Source organism: Rhineura floridana, chromosome 7 (assembly GCF_030035675.1).
Source record: "Rhineura floridana isolate rRhiFlo1 chromosome 7, rRhiFlo1.hap2, whole genome shotgun sequence".
Classification (NCBI taxonomy): Eukaryota; Metazoa; Chordata; class Lepidosauria; order Squamata; family Rhineuridae; genus Rhineura; species Rhineura floridana.
The window spans coordinates 45,705,598-45,730,428 of NC_084486.1; the positions used below are offsets into that span (position 1 = coordinate 45,705,598).

The 24,831-nt window shown below is 42.0% G+C and overlaps 1 protein-coding gene across 4 annotated transcripts in view; it reads left to right on the forward strand.

Annotated features, from left to right (window-relative positions):
- Positions 1-24,831, forward strand: part of LOC133388894 (lipase member M-like) — a 65,225-nt gene that overhangs the window by 25,302 nt on the left and 15,092 nt on the right. For all 4 annotated transcript variants that reach the window (XM_061635405.1, XM_061635403.1, XM_061635406.1 and 1 more), the window contains 5 exons: positions 4,945-5,050; positions 14,248-14,359; positions 16,153-16,351; positions 19,573-19,682; positions 24,384-24,520. In XM_061635405.1, the coding sequence (XP_061491389.1) occupies positions 4,952-5,050; positions 14,248-14,359; positions 16,153-16,351; positions 19,573-19,682; positions 24,384-24,520 (657 nt within the window). In that variant the 5' untranslated portion in view covers positions 4,945-4,951. The remainder of the gene's footprint in view (positions 1-4,944; positions 5,051-14,247; positions 14,360-16,152; positions 16,352-19,572; positions 19,683-24,383; positions 24,521-24,831) is intronic.

Below are 24,831 nucleotides of genomic sequence, written 5' to 3' on the forward strand. Positions count from 1 at the left end.
AAAACAGGGGCCCACCAGTCAGGAAAGTTTTTAAATAGTTCAGGGGGCATCATATCCTCCCCTGGGGCTTTGCCAGTTCTTAGAGATGAAATAAGAGATTTAATTTGAATTGGCATGACCGGGGGCCAATGGGGCATGTTCTTTACTTCAGTAATAGAGAGGGACTCATTATTTACTGGGAGGGATGTATAAAGATTACTGAAATGGGGATGCCAGGCAGCTGCTGATATTTGGCCTAATATTAAATGCCTGGTTGCTCCCATGCCAGAAGCAACAAAGTCCCAAAACAGACCCTCCTTTCTTTCAACCACCGCCAAACCTAATTGTTGCCATTGAGATTCAGCAAATGCTGCCTTTTTTTGTTTTAATAGTAACTTATATGCGGATCTCATGTTCACATAGAGGTCATGGGAGTGGTTCTCCGGGTTTCTAGATGCCTGTCGGCAATAGGCCCTCAACTTTCTCTTGGCGGACTTACATTCTTGGTCAAACCAAGTATTACCAAATCGCCGGTGGGCCCTGTATTGTTTTTTCTGGACCAGCCTAGCTTTTAGGCGAGACAGAATGATCTGATAGGCCTTCAAGGCATCTACCTCAGAGTTCATAACTCCTTGACGAAGGGATTGGAGGATATTACCATCAAGAAGTTGTGTAATAGAGAAACACAGGCCAATAGACCAGCAAATTCTCCATTCCACCACTAGTGCCCTCTCTATGTTCAGCAAAGTTTGGGGAGGAATCGGGTACAAAAGGTTCACATTGAGCAAGAGTGGAAAGTGATCGCTTTCCACCCTGTTATCGACATCAAACCCAAGGACATCTTGGAGCAAAACATGGGAAACTAGCATAAAATCAATTGTACTAGCACCCCGGTTGGTTAAGAAAGTAAAGGAGCCCTTAGACGCGTCAACAACAGAGCCATTCAAAATCTCAAGGTGGTGTAAATGTGAGAGCTCAACCAAGCGCCTACCCTGCTTATTGGTCTTTTTGTCCTGAAAAACCCTATAGAACATAGGAGCCTGAGGGGCAGGCCCCCAGTTTGTCTCGCCATTTGGCCATAAGTCACCCAATCTAGCATTAAAATCTCCACAAAGCAACAGTCTAGCATTGGGGAATTGGGACTCCAACTGCGCCAGAGTTACTGACAGCTGGTCCCATACGCTGTTATAGCCCAAGAAGTTAGCTAGAGAAGGGGGTAAATATACATTAATGCAGATTAAGAGACCTGTGGATTTGCCCGTGATCCTCAAGATCTGTATGTATTGTGAAAAATTGTTAGGTAGCTGCTGAACCTCAACTATCAAGACCACTGAGATAAAGATGGTAAGCCCCCCACTACCACGGCCTTTTAATTTCTGTTTTACGGCTGGGCTGGAGAAAGCATGGTAACCACGTAAAAACGGTAATTCTGATTTAACAGCCCAAGTTTCTTGGAGGCAAAGAATCTTAAATTTTTGAAGATAATCAATAAAGTCCGCATTATGTAGCTTGTTCTCCCAACCCATGATATTCCACTATAGGATGGATAATTGTCAAGCTGGGGAAATTAAGTCGAAACTTTGGGATCACAAACACAGCCGTTGGCATTGACACGTGGCTCAATAGGGGTTGAGACATGTGAGCTTTTCCCCCTTACTGCTAGCTCTGACTCCTGAAGGTTCGTAATGCAGTTTAACTGGGTCTTCGCAGAGACAGTAATTACCTCCAACAGAACCTGGGAAGTGGATCTTGATGTACTTTTCTTTGGAGGGGAACTTTCACGGGAACCCAGCTCTGCCTCCTCAAGGAACCTCATCCTAAGCCAGTAGCCGGGAGACGTAGGTTTCATGTTTCTAGCTATGTTGCTGTATATATAAGTAGCCTCAGGAAGAGGGGTACCATTTGGCCTAAGAAGGGGTTCACATGTCACCTTTCCTTGTGCACTAGAGAGGGGGAAACCCCCCTCATTAGATGTTAACCATCCCTTTCTCGGTACCCCGTGACTATTAAGAGGAGAAAATAAGGGATCCATGCTAGTAGCCTGGCTCCTAGGAATATTCAGCCCACCATTAAAGGGCCTTGAGTTAGGGTCAGGCCCCACCAGGGCAGAACCAGGGAGAAATTTCTTCTGCATAAGGGACTTTGCAAGGTGGGACCTTAGACAGTCCAATCTTCTCAAAATTTCAGATTGGCCCAAAGGAGAAAGGGTGCTAAATGAGTCTATCAGCAGCAACTCTTCTTTATTAAAGGGGTCCTTGGTCTCTTCTGCCAGAGGGCCAATAGCCTGAGACCTAGTATCCAAACTCCCACAGTGGATAACCGGCTCAGATTCTCCGTGGCTCGGATGCGAGTCCTCCGATCTCAAGTCAATAACAATATCAGGCTTCTCCGTCACCTCTGCTTTCAAAGGGCCAAAACCTGGCCTACGGGAAGGAATTAGGGGTTCTGGATGCACCCTATTTTCAAAGAATCTTGAAATGATTATTCCAGCATTGGCCAAAATGCCCTTATTGGTCAGGATGCAGTTTGCTACCGTCCTGGTAGAAAACAAGACCACAGCACGGGCATTTATGCCATTATAAAACAAATACTCCACCTGTTGTATATCTGTTAAAGTGAGGTGAATCGAAGGGATTCTCTTTAGAGTTCCCAAAAGATGTAATTTACAATCGTTTTGGGGTAATAGGCCTCTGGGTTTAGGGACGTTTGCGAGAACTAACTTATAAGGATCCAATACTAAGTTCCATTTTGAAACTTTTGGGTGTTCCTGCTTCCCCAGGTTTGTATACTCCTTCACCAATACGTCCTGCCATGGGTCCTGGCAAACTAGATAAGGGACCTGCAAGTGCAAAGATGGTACTGGATGGGAAGGAGGGGGAGAAGTAGCTTCCCGAGAGTTGTTAAGGGCCTCACAAGGGTTTGAAACACTTATTACATTGGAGCTCTTATGAGGAGTACTCATCACCTGGCCCTCACTCTGGGTGGAATGTTTCTCCAGCAGGGCAAAAAGCTTCCTAAAGTTCATTTTTTTCCCTCGAGGCGGCTTGTAGTTTTTCAGGTTCTTACTTTTTTTCTGATTTGTACTCTTTGTTGAAATGAAGGGCTTCCTCTTAACCTTCTCACGATTCTGTCGGTTGGGCCCCACCTCCTTATAATTAGATGTTTGTAAAGTCCTTTGGAGGGTAGATAGCTCCTCAGCTTTAGAAGGTGTTGGTGCCTTTCGGTGAATGTCAACTAAAACCGTTAGTAGATGGGTGCATTCCGACAGGAAAGATTTCATATATTCAATGTCCGTAGCAAGCATAAGCATCCAGCCCACGATTGGTAGGCCATTCCCAAATATATCCTGATGATGTTGGGGCCAGTATTTTTCTGGGGTTGCCATTTTGCCCTCATCCGATTCTTTAACTAGTGGAGTGGCTATGATTGAGGAATCAGCCAGCCCAGTGGTTTGAGTTCAAATTGGGGCACCAATCAGCTTCCTGTCAGGGTAGATCGATTCTTGCTCCTCAAGCATGGGCTTATTGGCCGTACCTTTTTTCCCATCTGAAATTTTATCCGACTCAATGGAATGAGTTATAGAAAGTTCTGCAGGGTTTAGTCCAGAAGTTGACCGGGTAGTAAGACCTTCTACTTGAGATGACTCAGCAAGTGCAATTTCAGCAGCTAAACTTAAAGCAGCGTACTCCTCGGGGACTACCTGAAGATTGTCTTTAAGTGAGAGAGACCAATCAAGGGGTGAATGCATGCCTTGCAGGGGGTTCTCATAGGACCTCTCCTTTGATGCTGGAGTAAAGAAATGAGTGATTTTTAATTGCCCCCTTTGTGCTTTATCCAAAACTTTTGATCTAGACAAAGCGGCGCGGGGTTGAACTTGAGGTTGTTTCTTCCTCCTCTCCGTTCTTCCCTGTTGAAGCATACTCACAAATGTGGGACGAACCCCCATGGCTTTTCGTGCGTTTCTTGTTAAGACCATTGGGAGGTTCGTGCTTCCACTTCTTATCAACTAGAGCTAGCACTCCTTTAAGGCTTCAAGGGAGATTTTATGGTAGATATTTTCCGATAGTGCACTATAAATTCTTAGGGCAGGTGTAGATCATTGGGCGTATCGAGCCTGGAAATCAGCCTCTTATATGTCAATTTGTCAATATGTCAATTTGTAGCTGAAAACAGTCTCAGACACTTAGCTTAGCATAAATTGTAGTAGTAATACTGTCAGCACCCAGTGATAAGAGAAGAAGATTTAAACTGCAGAAAACTTGGAGTACCTCCAATGGCGTCAGCGTCAGCAGCAATGTGTTCAGCAAAAGGAAAACACAAACAAACCTTCAGGTCAGCTAGCCCCGGCTTAAAGTAGTATTGGAAAGTTGTTATGAGTTGCTAAGAGTTTTCTGAAGAGGTCGACGAGGGGGTGGAACTTGAAAAGGGGGATTCTCAGAAAGCAAAAAGCAGAGCTGCAAGCAGTATGTCCTGCTAGTTCACCATCTTGCCTTGTGTCAAAATTTAACTTGGAATATCCTTCTCACCACATTTTTGGAGAAAATATTTTTATTCAACTCTTGAAGGTAGATTTGCTTTCATTGTGTCTGAACCTGCTATTGGCAGTAGCAGCAGCAGTGTAAGCATTAGCAAAGTCTCCTCCAGATGTTGCTCCCATCAGCCCCAGCCAGCATAGCCAATGATCAGGGATGATGGGAGCTGTAGTTCAGCAACATCTGGAGAATGTCATTGGATTATAATTCCCATCAGCCTTGGCCATTGCCGTGCTGGCTGTGACGAATGGGAGTTGGTCCAACAATATCTGGAGAGCATCCCATTGGCTACTCCTGCTTTATAACATCCCCACCACCCTGAATCATATCTTTCTCTCCCCCTGCTCCCGTTCCTTTCTCCCATCTCTTCTCCCATTCAAAGGCTGGTATTTTCAGAAAACAGACTTGTTTTGTTTGAAATTGTTTTATGCAGGTCTGCGATGTGGATGTTTTTGGCGGTGGCCTGCTTAATACCACAGGCTACAGATTCAGAAGTCACATGGAACAGACATTTGAACCCTCAAGAATTTATGACTATTGTAAGTTTGCTATTCAGCTGCATTTGGAAACAGTGAATTGTATTGTGCTGAAATAATCCTTGCATGTTATTTTTTTTTAATGTAGAGGGTTTCCCCCAAAGAATCTCCATGCCTTCTTGGGTTAATCCAATTAAACAATCAGTTTGAAAATGTTTGACTCAAGCCTTCTTCCCAGATTTGCTCATTGACTCCTGACCCAACTGACCTATTTAAAAGTGTCGAGCTGAACACAAATGTTCAAATCGGTGAAGCATGCTGCCGCTGAGGCTGTGTTACAGGAAGCTGCACCCCAAGCCGTATCTCACAGGCCTTTTATCTGTCTTGGAGGTGGCAGAGCTTGGAAGATTACTTTTAAAAAGTAGTAAATTACAGTTACAATTACTTGGCCAAAAAAAGTAGTAATTACAGTTACAATTACAATTGCTCTGAAAGTAACTGATTACTTTACTTTTTCTCAAAAGTAATCACTACAATTACATTTCAGTTACTTTTCTAAAAAAATGCCTACAAGGTGCTGGCCTTGGCTGCTTCACATCTAAGTAGGCTAAAACAATATTAAAACTAAACACACACACACAGGAGGTAGTAGAAGGGTTTGAATCCCCACATAGCCATGAAGCTCACTGGGTGACCTTGGGCCAGTCACTGCCTCCCATGAAAACCCTATTCATAGGGTCACCATAAGTCAGAATCAACTTGAAGGCAGTACATTTATTTTTTTTTATTTTGAAGAAGATGATTATGATAATGCAGCATTTCAAATTAATTCTGTATGACAAGCATTCCATGTCAAGCTTGGAAAACCAAGGAGGAGATATAAAATGTAGGCAAAAATACTTTTGACAAAATGCCATTTATCCTTTATATCTATATCTATAATTAACAATACAGCTGAATGATGTATGTAAAGTATTTTTTCTCTTTCCCTTTTTTATTAGTATTTTAGTACTACTGCTAAAGTTCTGATGAAAGAATAAAGCATTCATTAGCCACATTCAAATGGTTAGCACACATCACATAAATTCCACTGAAGTTGGAGTTTTTGCCATAGAAAAGGCAAAAAATGCATACCCTATGATAGCCCAATAGACAATCAGAACTAATATAAAACCCTATTGCTTCTCATTTGCAAATGTTGCAAGATCTAAGGTAACTCTAGATCATGTGAGTTCAGGTGATGCATGTTATGTAAATTTGTATAGATATTAGCAGAGATTGTCAACAGTCTGAGATGTGTGTGTGCCAATGTGTGCATTTACCTAAGTGGCAGGCTTTTACCCTGCACTGAGATCACTGAGACTTAAGACTTAGTAAAATAAGAAAAGCTATTTTATTTATAGAAATACATAGTAGATAGGAAAGGCATACCTAGTTCTAACTAACTTGGAGGCGCAACACTCAGGTTTGGGAGTTGCCCTCCTGGCTCAGGAGGGAGAAAGCAGAGACAAAGGTGTCTCCTCTCTCTTGGATTACTTTATTCCTTAACTGCATTCTGTGTTTGCCTCTGTAATTCTCACTTATTTTTACCCACTGTTTGAATGTCTTTTGGGAATGCCTACTGATTATTTGTTATCATTTTTGGCTGATTACCTTCAGCTAGTATCTCACCAAAGTTGCATACACATGACAGATTTAAAGCACATTTCCACCACCACCCCAAAAAAGAATCCTAGGAACTGTAGTTTTTACGGGTGCTGGGAATTGTAGCTCTGTGAGGAGTAAACTACAGTCCCCAAGATTCTTTGGGAAAAGCCATGTGCTAACATGTATGGTGTCTACTGGGAGACTCTTAAGGATTGATTCTATACTCCCAGAAGTAACTCCTATTTACTGCTATGGGAATTACTTCCAAGTAAGTATGCTTGGAATTGCAGCTTTTAGGTCATGCTTAATAGCCACCTTGTGTCAAACTGAACAGTTTCCAATCAGATTTAAATACTAACCACTTAAACTGGTCAGAGTGTCATTCCCTCTATTTCTGAAGCTCAAGCTGGAAGTGTTGTTGCTTATGTAGCCATGGTATCACCATCCATACCACACATAATAAGGAGTATTAGTGGGCAAGAGGGAACCCCAAGTGTTGCAGAATACAAAAAAGTGAGAGAGAAAACAGAAAGGGGATGACTCCCAAAACAGCCCAAATGAGTACTGAGCATGCTGTGTTATGAAATGCCCAGTGGCTGTGTGAGTGAGTGAGTGTGTGTGTGTGTGTGTGAGAGAGAGATGTCTCAGCTAACAGAAAATTATAGAATAGTAGAGTTGGAAGGAACCTTTAAGGTCATCGAGTCCACACCCCTGCTCAATGCAGGAATCCAAGTTAAAGCACACCTGACAGGCCAATTCCCCCCACAGAACTCCAGCCACAGAATTGTCTAAGAGGGGCTGACTGTTAAACCACTCTGGACATTGGAGCTCTGTCAGGAGAATAGGAGTCTCCTAATAACACTCAGCACCCGTCACAAACTACACTTGCCAGGATTCTTTGGGGGAAGTCATGACTGTTTAAAGTGGCATAAATGTCTGGCGTGGGTGTGGCCAGAAGGTCATCCAGCGAGTTCATGGCTGTGGTAAGATATGAACTCAGAACATCCCAGCTGCACCCAGCATGGAACTACACTTTCAGCAGCAAATACCAGAAAACCAACTAAATGTGTGCTGTCAATGTGCAAAGCATTTGCTGGGGTGCATTTGGGTAGGTTAAGCAGGAGATAAATGGAAGGGGCTGTTTTCCATGCTTGCCACTTTACCAGTGCAATGCCCCATGTTTTTCCTTATTGACCTCCATCAGCTAGGGAAAAGTGGCCAGGGAAGGGGTTGCAGATAAAAAGTTTCAGCAGCAAATTACCCCCTCTCATCACTTCTCCCTAACAAAATGTCCCCCACATCAGTAGCAGACACCAGCAGGGAAGTTCTTTTTTGAGTTGTAATTCAGCTCTCGTTCTGTTAATTCCCAAACTACACCAGTTGTCATTTTGACCTACATGCATAGGGAGAAAGACAGTGTAAAGGGTGTGCACAAGGGGGAGGGGATGACAAAGGATTTAGGACTTAAAGATTTAATATTCCATGAGTAGAAAAAAAATACCCTATGCAAATGTCTATATTATTGCAGAAAAGTTCAGTTCTACATATGTTTGCCATCTTTTCCTCAAGCACAACTGTTTTTGAGATAACAGTCTTATTCTCTCTTGCCCTTCACCAAAAAGCCATGTTAGTTGTCCAGTATGTGAAATGACTGCAAGCAGGTGCAGCCCAAGACATTTTGCTACTTGAAGCAGAAGAGCAAATGGTGCCCTGCCCCCAAGTCAAGGTCATAATACCATAGGTTGAAAAGTTATGTTGGCATTTGAGGCAGAAAATCTCACAAGTACCTCTTCCTGACAGTAAATATACAACAACCAAAAATTAAAATAGCTAATAATTTGTTGCATGGTGCCCCAAATTAGTTGCTTGGGGTAGTCATCTCTTGCTGCCTAGTGAGAGTCGCTCTATGAGAGGCACATAACTGAAGCAAAACACACAAACAGAAGTATGAGACTGCACCTACCTCCTAGTCTCTTGCCAGTTCCCAATTTTCACCCTCTCTGGAGGGGTGCAAGAACAAGCGGAGGAGATGCAAAGAGGGTGCAAGGACAAGCGGAGGGGATGCAAAGAGGGTGCAAGGACAAGTGGAGGGGATGCAAAGAGGGTGCAAGGACAAGCAGAGGGGATGCAAAGAGAGTGCAAGGACAAGTGGAGGGGATGCTAAGAGAGTGCAAGGACAAGCAGAGGGGATGCAAAGAGGGTGCAAAGACAAGTGGAGGGGATGCAAAGAGGGTGCAAGGACAAGTGGAGGGGATGCAAAGAGGGTGCAAGGACAAGTGGAGGGGATGCAAAGAGGGTGCAAGGACAAGCGGAGGGGATGCAAAGAGGGTGCAAGGACAAGTGGAGGGGATGCAAAGAGGGTGCAAGGACAAGTGGAGGGGATCCAAAGAGGGTGCAAGGACAAGCGGAGGGGATCCAAAGAGGGTGCAAGGACAAGCGGAGGGGATGCAAAGAGGGTGCAAGGACAAGCGGAGGGGATGCAAAGAGGGTGCAAGGACAAGCGGAGGGGATGCAAAGAGGGTGCAAGGACAAGCGGAGGGGATGCAAAGAGGGTGCAAGGACAAGCGGAGGGGATGCAAAGAGGGTGCAAGGACAAGTGGAGGGGATGCAAAGAGGGTGCAAGGACAAGCGGAGGGGATGCAAGGACAAGCAAAGGGGATGCAAGGACAAGCAGGGGGTGCCAGGAAGAGCAGAGGGGGCGGGCAAGCAGACTGAGGGAGGCAGGATGAGTGGGGGGGCAGGGAGAGTAGGCTGGAAAGGGTAACACATACACTCACCTCCACAGCTCTTCACTTCCATTCTGCTGCTTCTGCCTTCTACTCCTCCTTGCCCTCCAGCTCTGTCTGACTCTCCACTTCCTCCCTCGTGCCTCCATAGAGCACAAGGGAAGAGCTGAACAGCGCAGAAACCCAGTTTGAGGCACATATCTTTCCTCCACCATTCCACCAATCACAGCAGCAGATGATTTCCTCTGCTTTCCCCCCCAGTAACGTCCAAATGTAACGCAAAAAGTTACATTTGCAGCTCAAAAGTAATGAAATTACCACTCGCTCTGTTACATACAAAATGTAACAAACTTACCCACTCGTTATGCAAAATTGTAACAAATTATTTCTAACGAGTTACTTCCAAGCTCTGGGAGGTGGTCCATTTTTGTGTAATGGTTTATCACCCAGACTAAACATGTTGCCTCTAGATGCCACAGAATGTTCTGTTGTGAACTGAAGGAAACCAGCACTTGTGAGCACGGTTACTTCAATTGTACAGACAACTATCACCAACATGGTGATTTGGTACCATTTTTAACCAGCCTCCATGTGATGGTTGTAATGTGTGAGCCAGACCTTGACTTTTGCTTCTGCCTATGGCACCCTGACATGGATTGGCCTATTATAAGACCGCAGAGCCTTTAGATTACACTAGGGAAGGGGTAGACAGATTGGTACCCTCCAGATGTTGTTGGACTCCAGCACCCATCAGCTGCACCCTGGATAACTCATAGTTGGGGATGATGGAAGTTGCAGTCTAGCAACATCTGGAGGTCACCACATTGGCTACCCGTGCACTAAAGGGCAGAAATGGGTGACGCTACTGAGGAAATGTCATGCAAATTCAAGACACCTGAATTTCAGGGTCAGATTTCCACAGAACATTTGGCTCTCCGAGGAGATATCATTTGCAGGTGAGGTGAAGAACGTAAAGTGGGATTTGTTCATTCTGAACTCTTCTTGCTAGATTACACACACACTTTTATTCAGGCTGTCTTATTTGATTAAACATACATGGTAAAGAATATGAAAGTACATCTTCTAACCATCTATTTTGGCAAAGGTGTAAGCCTAATAAATGCTAAATCAGTCCTGAAGGAGAGTGACCTCAATTGTTCACCTTTACTTCATCTTATCTTCCGTGATCCCAGATGTATCTGAGGCACAGTACCTTCAGAGATGATTGGATTGACCTATATGATGACATCTCAGAGAGCAGTGATTTCATAGCCACGGAAGTCTTTTTCAGGCACGAAAGTGCATGTGCTTAATCAATTTATTATTATATTTCTAAGATGTAGCTCAGCAGATTGGATGAGTGAGCTTGCTTTTGTTATTAATACTATTAGCTATGTCTGTAAGTTGTAGAATACCTCTCAGAAACAACTTTTTCAAATTAAATGTAAGTTGCCATTCATCTTCTGCAGCCCTTGTGTTTTTGGAATGCTTCAGTTGGTATCTATATCAAAGCAGTTACTTATGGCTTGTATCCAACTAAGTCATACTCAGAGCAGACCCATTGGAACCAATGGACTTTCCACTGATTTCAATGTCCTGTTCTGTGTATGACTTACAGTGCAATCCTGTAAATGTCTGCTCAGAGGTAAACCTGACTGAGTTCAATGGGACTGACACCCATGTAAGTATATGTACGGTTGCAGCCTCAGTTGCATACAAACCAGTGTTCCTTCTGTGGTATGAGCAGAATCTTTCATTGACATGCTTTACCTTTTATTCTTAAACTATTTATTGTAGCTCTATGAAGTTGTCATATATCTTAGATCAGTGATTCCCAAACTTTTTTCCCCATGGACCACTTGAAAATTGCTGAGGGTCTTGGCAGACAATGGTTTTTCTGCCTAATGTGGCAACTGTAATGCACTGTGCTGGATGCTATATGTTTTTAAATTGTGTTTTTATTGCTGTATACTATATATACAGGGAGTGGCTGTATACTATAGCCAGTAGGGATTTTTCGCATTCTACCATGTTAAATGAAAATACCCACACACACACACCTTTGTGGTGCTTTGTATAGTCCCACTTCAAAACAAAAACTTACAAGTCGTATACTGTTGGATTCAGAATCGCTTGCTCTACAACTCTGAAAGTTTTCTTGGTGATACACAACCCCCCGTGGAGAATCCACAGGTTAAAGTGAAAAATGGGAGAGAGAAAAACAAGAAGCCGTTTGGACTTTTTTCTTGAGAAGTTCTTATAATCTGTTGTTGTTCATTAAAACTCAGAGATGACTGTAAGGTATCTCTAATCAAATCCCTGAGCTTGCCCCAAACACAGACCTTCATCTTCAGTAGGTTTAAAGTTAAAAAATGGCATGGATTTTTTTAATAAATAGATTAAAAATGCATTACTGTGGGTGACAACGTCACACAGGCGCAGTAGAAACCAGGAGTTCTTTCATTTCACTCCCCTCCCCCTCCCCTTCCAGTTACTTGGAGGAAGCAGGGGAAGTCTTCTGCTCCTGTGATTGGTGGGCAACAGACATGTGACTCACACTGGCCTTCTGGTCAGCATTGCTCTTCCCTCGTGCTCTGTGTAAGGAAGCACGAGGGAGGAAATGGACAGCCAGACAGGAGAGAGAGGGAAAAAAATGGACGGTGGAAGGAGAAAGCCACAGGGCAAGGATGACGGAGAAGGCAGCAGCAGAATGGAGGTGAGTGATGGTGATGTGTGTGTGTGTTCCCACCCCCGCTGTCTCCTGCAGCCTGCTCTTTCCGCTGGCTCAATCGCCCTGCCACCCCCACCCCCTATCCTTAAATGGGTTTATAAATGACAAAAGCTCAAATACTTTGTGTATGCAATGTGTGTGGCTGTTTGACCTGTGCTCATAACATTTTTGTAGTTATTTTGAGATTGTATGAGACTCTTTGTAACACTTTAATCCTGAATTTAGCTCTTGGTTCTCTCTCTCTCTCTCTCTCTCTCACTCACTCACTCACTCACTCACTCACTCACTCACTCACTCACACACACACACACACACACACAATCATTAGTATATGCATAGTGCAGCAGTGGGGAGGGGTGGATATAGTGCTGGCGAATACATAGGTTACAGCAGCCAGGTTACAGCAGCCCTGCAAAGTAGCCTAGTGTGGCTGTACAGATATTGGGGGGGGCTGAGAGGGAGTTGTGTATGACAACCCTGAAGTGTAGTCCAGTGTTGTTCAGTCTCTTGGTTTTGTGTTTTTTCTTTTTCTTTTTTGAAAAGAACTTTTAAATTGACTGTAGCAGCAGCATTTATTTCTTTAATTTATTAAATTTATATCCCACAATTCCTCCCAGAAGGAGCCCAGGGCGGCAATGGGTGGAGGGATCATTGCTTTCCCACTCATGGGAGAAAAATAGAGACTTCTTGTGTTTGGGTTGATGCTGGTGGTATAAATCCTTAAATGGGTTTATAATTGACAAACGCTCAAATACTTTTTGTTTGAAGTGTGTGTGGCTGTTTGACCTGTGCTCATAAGATTGCTGTAGTTATTTTTAAATTTGATGCGACTCTTTGTTTTTAACACTTTAATCTTGAATTTAGCTCTTGGTTGTTTAATCTTAAATCTCTTTCACTCACTCACTCACTCACTCACTCACTCACTCACTCACTCACTCTCTGAAATTAGTCCTGTGTTGAAGCCCCCATCTGAAATTAGTGCTGTGTTGGCACTGCCTCCCACTTTTGTGAAACCCTTAGCTGTGTAGGGAAGAGGCATTTTCCTCTTCATCTTTTCCAGAGAACAGAAGGTCTTCATCTAACATTTGCAGTTAGTGTAATACCATATTACACTAATGAGGTGGCCAAGTGGTTTTTCTGTTTGTGACCAGTACTGCAGTAGCAAATTAAAAAGTGCAGGGTCTCTTCATGATAGTCACAGCCATGCCCTTGCTTCTTTTTTTGCTACTTGGTTGAGAATAAGATCCATTTTAATGCCTTGTCCTATAACAATAGACGTCCCTAGCTCTGTACTGACTGACAAGGTTTCAGATAAGGATCTCTCCCAGCCCTAATTGGAGATGCTGGGTATTGAATGTGGGGACTTTTGCATGCAAAGCATGTTCTCTGCCACTAAGTCATGACCCTCTTGTAAAAGTAAAGGCATTCTTGATGGTAATATAACATTTAAAATACACTGCTGAACTATTTCTGTTACTGCTGGTGCTAACTTGCACAGGATCCCATCTCTTACCTACTGGATTAAAAAGCAGGGAAATTCACTAATAGGCAAAAAACCTTATGGTTTAAGAATGTACCTATAGCCCACAGCTATTTCTATCAAACTTTTAAAAGCAGGGAAATTGGGCAGCTATAGTGAATGCACCAGGGGAGCAGGAGACCTGACCTCCTCTCTGAGATATTGTACTGCCCTACAAATTGGTCAAAATGCAAACATAATTTTGGTTGGTCTTTCACAGTCCAATAAAAGACAAAAGAAGACATAAGTGATAAAAATACAATTAAAATCAATATGAATATTTAATAGGATGGGTGTGCTGTCTCCCCTCTTCAGCCAGAAATGCACAGACATGCTGTGGACCAAACCGTGGTTTGCTGGTTTACTAGAGGATTGACCTAAAGCTGTAGCGCCAGAATCTTTGAGCATATGTCCAGTGTTGCTGGTTCATACCTTCTCTACTAGGTACACTGGACCTTGAAACAGAAGTTTTGAAAGATGGGTCAAATTAGAAAGTACTTGCTTTTTCTAAAAAAAAAAAAAAATTATTGAAATGTTTTGTCTATCACATTATGGAGTCTTTGGGTTAGAACTTTATTTCACAATATTCTTAGCTGCAATCCTTTTCTCAAGGAGTTATTTCCCCCTTCCCTTGCAGAATGAAATCATCCAGTATTGGGGATACCCCTATGAAGAGCATGATGTCCTGACAGAGGATGGCTATTACCTCAAGGCAAACAGAATTCCTTTTGGAATACATGGAAAGACAGGTATTTCTGTACAGTAATCCTAGTGTTTCATAAAATTGCTTTCAGGGTACTGCTAATTCAACCTCCCAGAGCAGATATTTGGGAGGTATATGGCACTGTAGGGAGAAGGAGGAATGGACAAAAACCATCTCCCACCTTCCTTCCACCTGGGGAAGCATCCCGATAGTGCAGTTCCACTTAGGGATGAACTTTGATTCAATTTGCATTTAAAGACCTAATTCACACTTTCTGGAACAATACACTAGCTAAAGCACAGCCATGACTTGATACTCTCACTTCTCTGAATTTTGTAATGAAGTTCTCCAGCCAAGTAATTTGTACAAAAATGCAAATACTAGGGTAGAGTGTGCCTACAAATGCAATATATTAGGGGAAATTACTTTGCAAAAATGTGGGTATTAGGCAAAATTGCATACAAACATGTATATTGGGAGAATTTGCACTGCAATGCTGATGAATTTTCATGACATTTTTAAAAAATGCAAATTAATATAGCGAACTGAAGTTCAGACTGGAAAAATGAGAAACTGAGAGAAAACAAAACTGACAGATCCACACATCTCTAGTTCCACTCCTGGTAAGTCTGGTTAGGCATGTGATTCACTGTGGTATTTTGTGCTGCTTGTGGTCTGTCAGACTATTACAATTTCCTGGACAGTAGCAGTTCACATTTCATTAATTAGGTCTCTTGCATCCTGATCCACTGTAGTTACAAAAAATTATATAACTGATTTTGTCTCTGGTAAGGATGGTATATGGTCTCTTACATATACACTATTTACAGTACTGTTGCTGCTATCTCTATACATTTCCTGATTGTTTTCATTCACAAGTTCATGAGCCAGGTAATTGCCCATCAAGTAGCCACCTACTCTCAGGGTTATTTTCTACTTGGACATGAATGATGAAAGGACAGGGCAGGGCCTTTTCCCTCTGCAGATAAATGAGGCTTGAACAGAACTTTTAGTATTTTGCTATGATGTGATGATGAAATGAACACAATGATGAATGAATGATGAAAGGACAGGTCAAGCCCCCCCCCCAGCAAGCAAAGCAGGTATGTATTTTTTAAAAAAGTAATGAGCCAAAAAGTGATAACGCTGGATGCATTTCATTTACTCTTTTGCTTCCATCCCTATCTTCCTGCCTTTCGTGTGCTCAGACATTTTGCTTCAGGCAACAGACTTCTAAACAGCTTTGTTTGTGAAGCAAATGTGTCAGCCACTTCATTGATTGGATTACCAAAGCATACAACTTAACATTAGTGGAATAAAGTGGTCATTATAAATGGCCTCCGTTCATTAAAGATATAATAAAGTTTGCCAGGATTTTTTTTAAAAAAAACTTGTATCAACGAAAACCACTAGCAGCCGTGATGTTGACACCTGATCCTCGCACAGTGTGAATGATCAAATTATACATGAATGCACAGCCATGTCCCAAAATAGTGGAATTCTTCACCATCTCTAGTCTGAATGAAACCCAGTATATGCCTGTGGAATGGGAATCCAAAGTTTCTCACACCACTGAGAGCACCAGGTTGAGAAAGGCTGCTTTACGTTATGAAGTAGTACAAAAGGTAAGTTAACCTGAAAATCATTTAGCAACACGGAACTTTTGGCTTACAAAAGTGACATTTCTTCTATAAATGTGGAAATCTGTTTGCATTCAGCTGGTTATCACCACAGAATATAATGGCAGACCATTCTGATACTCCAAGAGAATTTTCTAATAGTTCCAAGGCAGAATGAGTATCCCCAGATTATCTAATGCATTATTTGTTTCTTTCCCAGGGCCTAAGCCAGTTGTGTTACTGGTACATGGTGTGACAGTTGAAGGTAGATGCTGGATTGCAAATCTTCCCAACAACAGTCTAGGATTTGTTCTAGCAGATGCTGGCTATGATGTCTGGATACTAAATAATAGAGGGACCACGTGGTCTAGAAGACATAAGAACCTGTCAGTTGACCAAGAAGAATTTTGGAATTTCAGGTAAATTCAAAGAAAAGTCAAAACCATCTTCAATAGGTTGTATCCAATGGTATCTTCACCTCTTGGATCCATCATCTGAAATAAAGGGGAGATGATTTTCACAGATTATACTACAGTCCCTGACACTACTTATTCCAAAGGGCTCCCCAGCCAATGGGGAAGGGATGAGGAAGAAATTCAATTCCCCATGCATTTAAAGGTGAACTGACCTAATTCACTTTCTGAAAAAATAAGTGAACCAAAACACAGCCATCTTTTGAAATTCTCACATCAGCTTTCAGGGAATGCTTGAAAGTATGCTTTAAAAGGCATATATCTGTGATAACAACATACAGAAACGTAGTGCTTTTTTTGGTAAAAATGAGGTGCCGGTACACATATTTTGATAAAAGTGCTGTGGGTACCAGTACAAAATGGCTACCATGGGCAGCAAGAAAAAGATATGCTGGTACTCTGTATCAGAGAGTACCATCACAAAAAAAGTCCTGTGGAAATGATATTTGGGGAAATTGCTTTGCAAAAATATCTATATTGGATAAAATTGTGTATAGAAGTCTGCACATTAGGAGAAATTTGCACCAAAATGCTGATGCATTTTCATGAGGACTTAAAAAAAAAAATCACAAACTGGTTTTGAAATATTGAGAACAAAATTTAAGATTGTAAAAATGAAAAACCAAAACTGACAGATTCAACCATCCCTATATTAAGGCACTGGAGGCTGCTGACAGAATGGAGAATTCCTTCCCTTCTTTCTGCTATTTCTGTCACCATAGGGATGAAATCCTTGTCGCCTAAGATCCATCCTCCTGTCTCCTAAAATATATTATTTATTATTATTTATTAAATGTATATCCTGCCCTTCCTCCCAGTAGGAACCCAGGGTGGCAAACAAAAACACTAAAAACATCTAAGACATCATAAAAACAGATTTTAAAATATATTAAAACAAAACATCTTTAAAAACATCTTTTTAAAAAAGCTTTAAAAACATCTTAAAAAGCCATTCCAACATAGACGCAGATTGGGATAAGGTCTCTAATTAAAAGGCTTGTTGAAAGAGGAAGGTCTTCAGTAGGCACTGAAAAGATAACAGAGATGGTTCCTGTCTAATATTTAAGGGGAGGGGATTCCAAAGGGTAGGTGCCACTACTAAAGGTCTGCTTCCTATGTTGCTCAGAACAGACCTCCTGATAAGATGGTGCATGCAGGAGGCCCTCACCTGTAGAGTCTACTTATTGACTGGGTATATAAGGGGTAAGACAATCTTTCAGGTATCCTGGTCCCAAGCTGTATAGAGCTTTGTTTAGTCTCCTAAAATTGCTTATGGTCCATTTTCTTCATTGCCCACCCTAATACTAATGCATTTTGTTGTAATTTCAGTAAACTTGTAACTGGACAATTCACCATGTTCAAATAAAAGTTTGAGACCAGGCTTTTTTAGGTGCTCTAAAAGAACATCATGGATAAGGATGTTATCCATGCCTTCTGCAAACTAAACTTAAACCTCCTTCCTTTTTATTCCTCTACCTTTAACCTTATGATCCAAGGCACTGTGTTCCCAGCAATCACGGTCCAGTGCTCAACCTCCACTTTCATAAGTGCTCTGCTAGTCTGGCTGACTGTGTTGTGAGACCTGTATCTAGGCTAGGGTTCCAACTTGTCTAAGCCAAGCCAAGTCAATTCTTCTCCACCAAGACCTAGAAAGCCTAGCCTCAGAGGTTGTGCCTTAGTATGAGCAACTTGTCTCCTGCAGAAGCAAACTGGCAAATCTCCCTATTTGCACATCTGGTTTTGGACACTGATTCAGGGAGCCCAAATCATTACATTAAAATCAACAAGAGCTCCCTGAATGTAGCAGAGTCTAACTTTAAAAACTACAATATATTCATAAACAAGTTATTAGAGGGATCAAAATGGTTGAGAGATCTTTTTATAAAATGCACTGGGCAGGCTATGGGGCTTGGGGACTCTTTCCCCCACCCCTGTTTTTAAAAACCTGTCTAAATTAATGGTATGTCAACAGCAAACAATCATTTGAGTAAAACAACTCCACCCACACACCAGAAGGAGTTATCAGCAGGCTTGGATAACCCAAAGATTTGGAGAAGTACAAAAATATTGAGAGAGAAAAACTTTATGGGGACCCCTCCCTCCCCCCAAAAAAACCTAATGAGGATTGACCATGTTCAGTGGGAGGCTGCCTCTTGAGAGAGAAACTGGAGTGGGCTGGAGGGCAACAGAAGACATAATCATGGAAGAAGGCATAGCTGGCTAGCAAATTGTTTTAAATGGTTTTTAAAATTGCATTTTTAATTGATGTGATCTGCCCTGCCAACATTTTGTTGCAGATCCAATTTGTTTTAGACCAAGGGTAGTCAATGCCATGCCCTGCAGATGTTGTTGGAAATGTAGTCCAACAATTGCTGAAGGGCACCACATTGGCTACCCTGATTTAGACTATTGATTAAGGCTGCAATCCTGTCCTTTGTCTGGGTGCTCCATTTAACCCAACAGGGCTTACCTTTGAGTAGATATGAATAGAATTGTACTGTAAATCCCTTTCTTTGGGTAATATACATAGACTACATATTCTAGATGACCATTCCTTTCCTTTTGTTTATTAGGATGTTCCAGAGTAATAGTTGCTTATAGGGTTACCGAGAGCCAGTGTGGTGTAGTGGTCAAGGTGTTGGACTAAGACCTGGGAGACCAGGGTTTGAATCCCCACAGAACCATGAAGCTCACTGGGTGACCTTGGGCCAGTCACTGCCTCTCAGCATCAGAGGAAGGCAGTGGTAAACCACTTCTGAATACCGTTTACCATGAAAACCCTATTCATAGGGTCGCCATAAGTTGGGATCCACTTGAAGGCAGTCCTGATAACAATTTTAAATCAGTCTTAATATCCTCATTATCTTCAGTTGTAGTCCCAGACATTGCTCCCTTTTATCACCTTGTATTTTTCAGTTTGGGAGTTTGATGTCTCCAGGGAATGGGTTGAGAGTGAATGCCTAATAGGACTAGTTTATGCAAAGTATACATATTGAAATAAACATACTAAAAGTATAAATTCTTTATTTCAGTATTGTTCTCACAGAGCTATACACTTGCAACCTTGTCCAAATGTGGGGATCATCATATTTGTTATTATGTATTCTGTCTATTGCATTGGAATAAATTTCAACAGTGTGGATTTTGTGTGTGTGTGTGTGTTACAGTTTTCATGAAATGGGGATATATGATATTCCAGCCACCATAAATTTTATCCTGCAAAAAACACAACAAGATGGATTATACTATATTGGCCATTCCCAGGGTGGTGCAATCGGTAAGTTGAAAGGAACAGCATCATTTGAACGTATTTCACTGTTGTATCCTTCTTGAGTTGCCAAGGGCTGGCTCTTTAGGTTCCGTCTCAGAACACTGCTAAAAATAGTGAGGAGTCTTTTCAGAATTAGGTCCTTATTATTTAGGTTGCGCTGAGACTCTCTTTTAATTGACAGAGTGGGCATTAACACATTGCCAAAAAAGGACAAAAGATGGCAGAGATTTGACTAAACTTTGCATATGCTACTTCATATGTATAGATGCAAATTTAGAAATAATTAATGTAATTTAAATAAGAATATTATACATCTCACCATAGTGGAGAAGTCTAAGGCCCGGTGACCTGTGAGCCCCTGGACAGCAGAATGAGCAGACAAATTGTTAATGGATGACTTCAAGGCCCATGCTCTGAGCTTGCTCTGTTTATGATTCTTTATCTTTAAACCTGACTTAAACTGAACAGCCCTTCAAACAGAGGACTGTCCTCTGTGAAGTAGGACACATACTTTGAAAGCATATGAACATTGGGTTTTTTTAGAGCAGACTATAGCCTATCTGATCCAGCATTCTTTTCCAAAAGCATCAGGAATGTATCAGGAAGGTCTCAAGGAGCTGAGGGCCATCCCCTCCTTGACCCCCAGCATCCTATACTCATAGGTACAATCTCACTGACACAGGTTTTGCAGTCACAGCAAAACACAAACAAAAGCACCAATCTGTTATTCTTCATCTTTTTAAAAGTCATCAGGGCGAATATGGTAATTATCTCAATGTATTGTGTGAAGAATGCTGCATCATGAATCTGCTTCTCATCTTTCTCTCAGGCAGGGGTTCCCACACTGTGGTCCACAAGCTTCATTCAGGTGGCTCACAGCATATTTGTAGATTTATTTATTTATTTATTACATTTATATATCGCCCCATAGCCGAAGCTCTCGGGGCGGTTTACAGCAATTAAAAACAATAAAAACAAATATACAAATTTTAAAACACAAAAAACAATTTAATTTTTTTTAAAAAAAATTAAAAACAATTTTTTAAAAACTGGTGGTTGAAGATGCATTAAATATTCATATTGATTTTCAACTGTATTTTTATTCCTTCTTTTATTTCTTGTGTTTTATTGTATTATAATGTGAAGTCCATGGATCATGAATCAGGTCACTATGACCCTAAGGAATTTTTAAGTGGTCCATGAGGGAAAAAAACTTGCTCTAGGCCTTTCCCCCTCTCCTCTAGTGGCAGCTTACAGTGCGTGCACCTTTGCAATGTCACTTGCCCCTCTGGCAATGGAGGGATCTCCCTTCTGTTGGAGGTCCTCTTCACTTTAGCCAGGTTGATGCCTTGACTGCTTGCAAGGCAATGATCACACTAGCGAAGAAGATTTACTGTCTTAGTAATTGCAGGCAAGGCTCTTAACAGAGATACAGGCAGCTAATGAGCAGGGTTATCCTACATCTCCTTTCTGTTGTTGGGAGCCCTAAGTCAGGAACCACTGAGAGCTCCCAGCTGATGGCCAACAGGTACACAGCACCTTCTCCTATCTAGGTCTGTGTTGAAGGTCTCTGAGCAGGAGTTAGGGACCCTTATTTATACCCAAAAGAGCCCCTGGACCTGGGTGCAGGTTTATACCTGTGACTTTAACTAGCTATCCCTGTGGGGATGTTGTTTTAATTTGGGTCTCATGATTCTGTCTTTGTTTATCAATCCTGTTGGTCAGTGTCCTTGGACTTTGTAGCAGCATGATTCACTGCATCTGTCTTGAAGCCCTTAGCAGTATAGGATGACATCTTCACTAATGAACTATTAGTAAATAATACTAATAATAAGCTCCCCAGACTTATGTACTATTGTGTTCTACATAAGAAGGGTGAGAAAGCATGCCAAAAGTCCCGCCTGGCTGAAATGCAGGGGCGTGAGACAAGAGTATGGGACAGGGGAATGGAGCATGCCATATTAAGTCTCATCATTACATCAAGATGTCTTGCGAGATATTTTCCCATACAGCCTATGTCTATAACCCCCCCCCTCATCCAGGCTAGCAAGACGCATTATCAGAGTTCAAGGACACATTCCAGCCAGGCAAAAACAAGCAGGACCAGTGAGGAGTGTGGCCAGGGGACCAGATAGAGATGTCTGGAGGGCCATATTCAGCCTCCAGGTTTGACGCTCCCCACCTCTGGTCTGAATTCTATAGCCTTCCTGAGTTCATGCACTTCTTAAAAATTGTATGGTGTCCTCAGCTGGGTTTTTGTATAAACATGAGGTGGGGTGACAGCATCCCATGCTCCTGACAGTTCATTTGTTGCTGTTTTTAAGTGCAGTCTTTTTTATTTTAGAAATCATTGCAAAAGGTTTTAAAAAGGGGGGGGCAAAATAAAATCAGCAAACAAACTGATCCCAGATGCTTGGAAGTTAGGCTTTCTGGCTTCTCGCACTGAAGGTAGAGCCCAGGTGAAGACCTCATAAGGTAGCTCCTCCCATGGGTATTTTTCTGGAAGGGGGGCTGAAAAACAGAGGAGAAATGCTTAATGGGAAACAACCAACCAAATACTTCATCCCCAGCACCTTGAAACAATAAAGTAAGTTCAACTCCATACCCACCAATGCTCTAAAAAAATTCTAAAACACCCTGTGAGTGAAAGCAGGAAAGCAGAAGCCTTTCAAGAAACTGGAGGCAGGTTTCAACATAGCATTAATTAGAAACATGACTTACCTACTCACAACAAACCTATCCCTTATTAATGAGCACTGATCATTCAACAATAAGTTCTGCTGCTTTCTATCAGAGGCCAGATTTTTATCTTTTTTTTTCAAGGTGTGGGAGGAACTTATCCCATCTTACACTTTGGCTCACGACCAGTTAACATCCATAGACTGCTGCTTCCCCTGTTATCCAGCAGATGGGGCTATTGGATAACAGGGACCAATTGCGTTTGCAGATTGCTGCTTCCAATGTTCTCCAAATGCACTGCTTGCATTTTGAAGGAAGACTACTCTCTGAAATTCAGATTCAACTGCCAACAACATTATACTTTATTAAATCACCTCAGATCCTTTGAAATGGCTACTTTCTCACTCTGTGAAATCTATGAAATCATGCTTATGGGTAAAAGTGGGTAGTTTATTTCGAAATGGGCTAGACTTAGCCATAAGTCACTGAACTGATTGAACAAGCTTAAAGCATTGTGGCCACTGGAGAAAAATGCTGGCTTGCAAAGGAGCAATTGATAGTGAGGATACTATTGGTCCATCTAGCTCAGTATTGTCTACATTGACTGGCAGCAGCTCTCCAAGATTTCAAACAAGGCTCTCTCCCAACCCTATTTGGAGATTGGCAGGGATTGAACCTGCACACACAGCATATTGAGGGAAGGTGTGTCAAAACTATAGATTTCGGTATTCCCGGGACTGATGAGAGGCTTCTGAGCTTGCTCCTGAATGAACACAGTCTTTCTGCTGGTTTTTTTTTTTTATAAATAATTGTATTCAGTCCAAAACTATATAAAATTTAAACAAAAACAAAATGAAAACAAATATGCAGGAATAACTAGTACTGGCAATATTGCATACACAATCACACTGATAAATTTAGATCAAATAATTCAAATATGTGGGCAAATGTGCTTGATTCTGCTATTAGCTTCCAGTCATTTAGAATACTATTTGTGTGTGTCTTTTCTTCCATTCCCGCATCGGAATATAATTAGTTCGTTTTGACATGGCTGTCCAGTAGGAACTCTAGATATCCTTCACTTTTTCGCATAACAAATGATAGCCATTGTCATCTATATGATCATAACTTGAGAACTCACAGGTGCATCTCCTGAATGACCTAACAGAAACAATAACAGATTAATTTCCAAGTTAGATTCTAAGAACTCAGAATTAGGGCAGAGGAGGCAGTGATAAAGACAAGGAGCGAACAATTTAATTAGAGATGGGGAACCTCTCAGATAATTCAAAAAAGATCTGAATTCTTCTGGAAAAAGAAAACCAGAAGAGCTCAAATACTTTTTCTGAGCCAATATGAGATCTTAGAAGAATTCCCCCAAACTTCATCACCTACCTTTACTGTCTGCAAAAGCCACCCCCCCAAAAAACACAACCCCACCTTACCTTTCAAACAGCAGCAGTAGTGAAGATATTGCTACAAGAGGAGAGGGGGGGATTCACTTCCTTTCCCTCACCCTTTCTGTGTTGGCCCAGTGCTCTGAGTAGCCACATAAAACCTGAGAGAACATAGGACAGGTAGTTCACACAAAAGGATGCTTTTGCAAACTTCAGGGCCAGTAGAACTTTGCCAGCTTGCACTAAAGCACAAATGTCACACGGCAGAATGTTCAGCTTCCCTCAGTGCTGCAACAATAAGTCAGTTGCCTCCCTCATTGCAAGTAGGGGTTGGGAGAGAGAGACCAGACATGGATGAAGTCATTGACCACTGGACAGGTCAAATATGGTACTGCTCTCAGCACACATCTCTGCATCTAACTAAAGACAGATCCAGCACACACAAAGGTGGAATTCATAAGAAAAGGGACATCTGGCAAGTAGATTTAAAGGTTTAGCTTGCAGGAGCAGCAAGCAAGGAGACCCATGAAAGTTACCCAAGCAGGGGTGCAAAGATCATTACAGGTATTGGACCCCATGCCTTGTTCTAAATCTTGTGCAGTTGCCTTTCTAAATAAACTGTCTTCTTCAGGTTTGGTTGCCTTTTCATCCATGCCACAGCTTGCTGAAAAAGTAAAACTTTTTATGGGCTTGGCTCCTGCCTACACGATAGTGGACACCAAGGGCCCCTTGAAAGTGATTCTGTCACTTCCTGAAGAAACCATAAGAGTAGGTATTTCTCTAGTGTGTATATTCTTGTACTGATTCATCATTTCAATGTGTTCTTCTTCAATGTGGTTTGTTTAGCATAGGTGCAGGGAACCTTTGGCCTTCCAGATGTTGCCGAACTACAACTCTCATCAGCCCCAGCAAGAATGGCTAATGGGAAAGCATGATGGGAGTTGTAGTCCAATAGCATCTGGAGCACCAAAAGTTCTCCACATCTGATTTGCAATTCGCTTTGTAGATAATCTCAGGGGGAAAACCTGGTTGTATTATAAGGATGCCTGCTCAACATCCAATATCCCCTCCCCATGGTT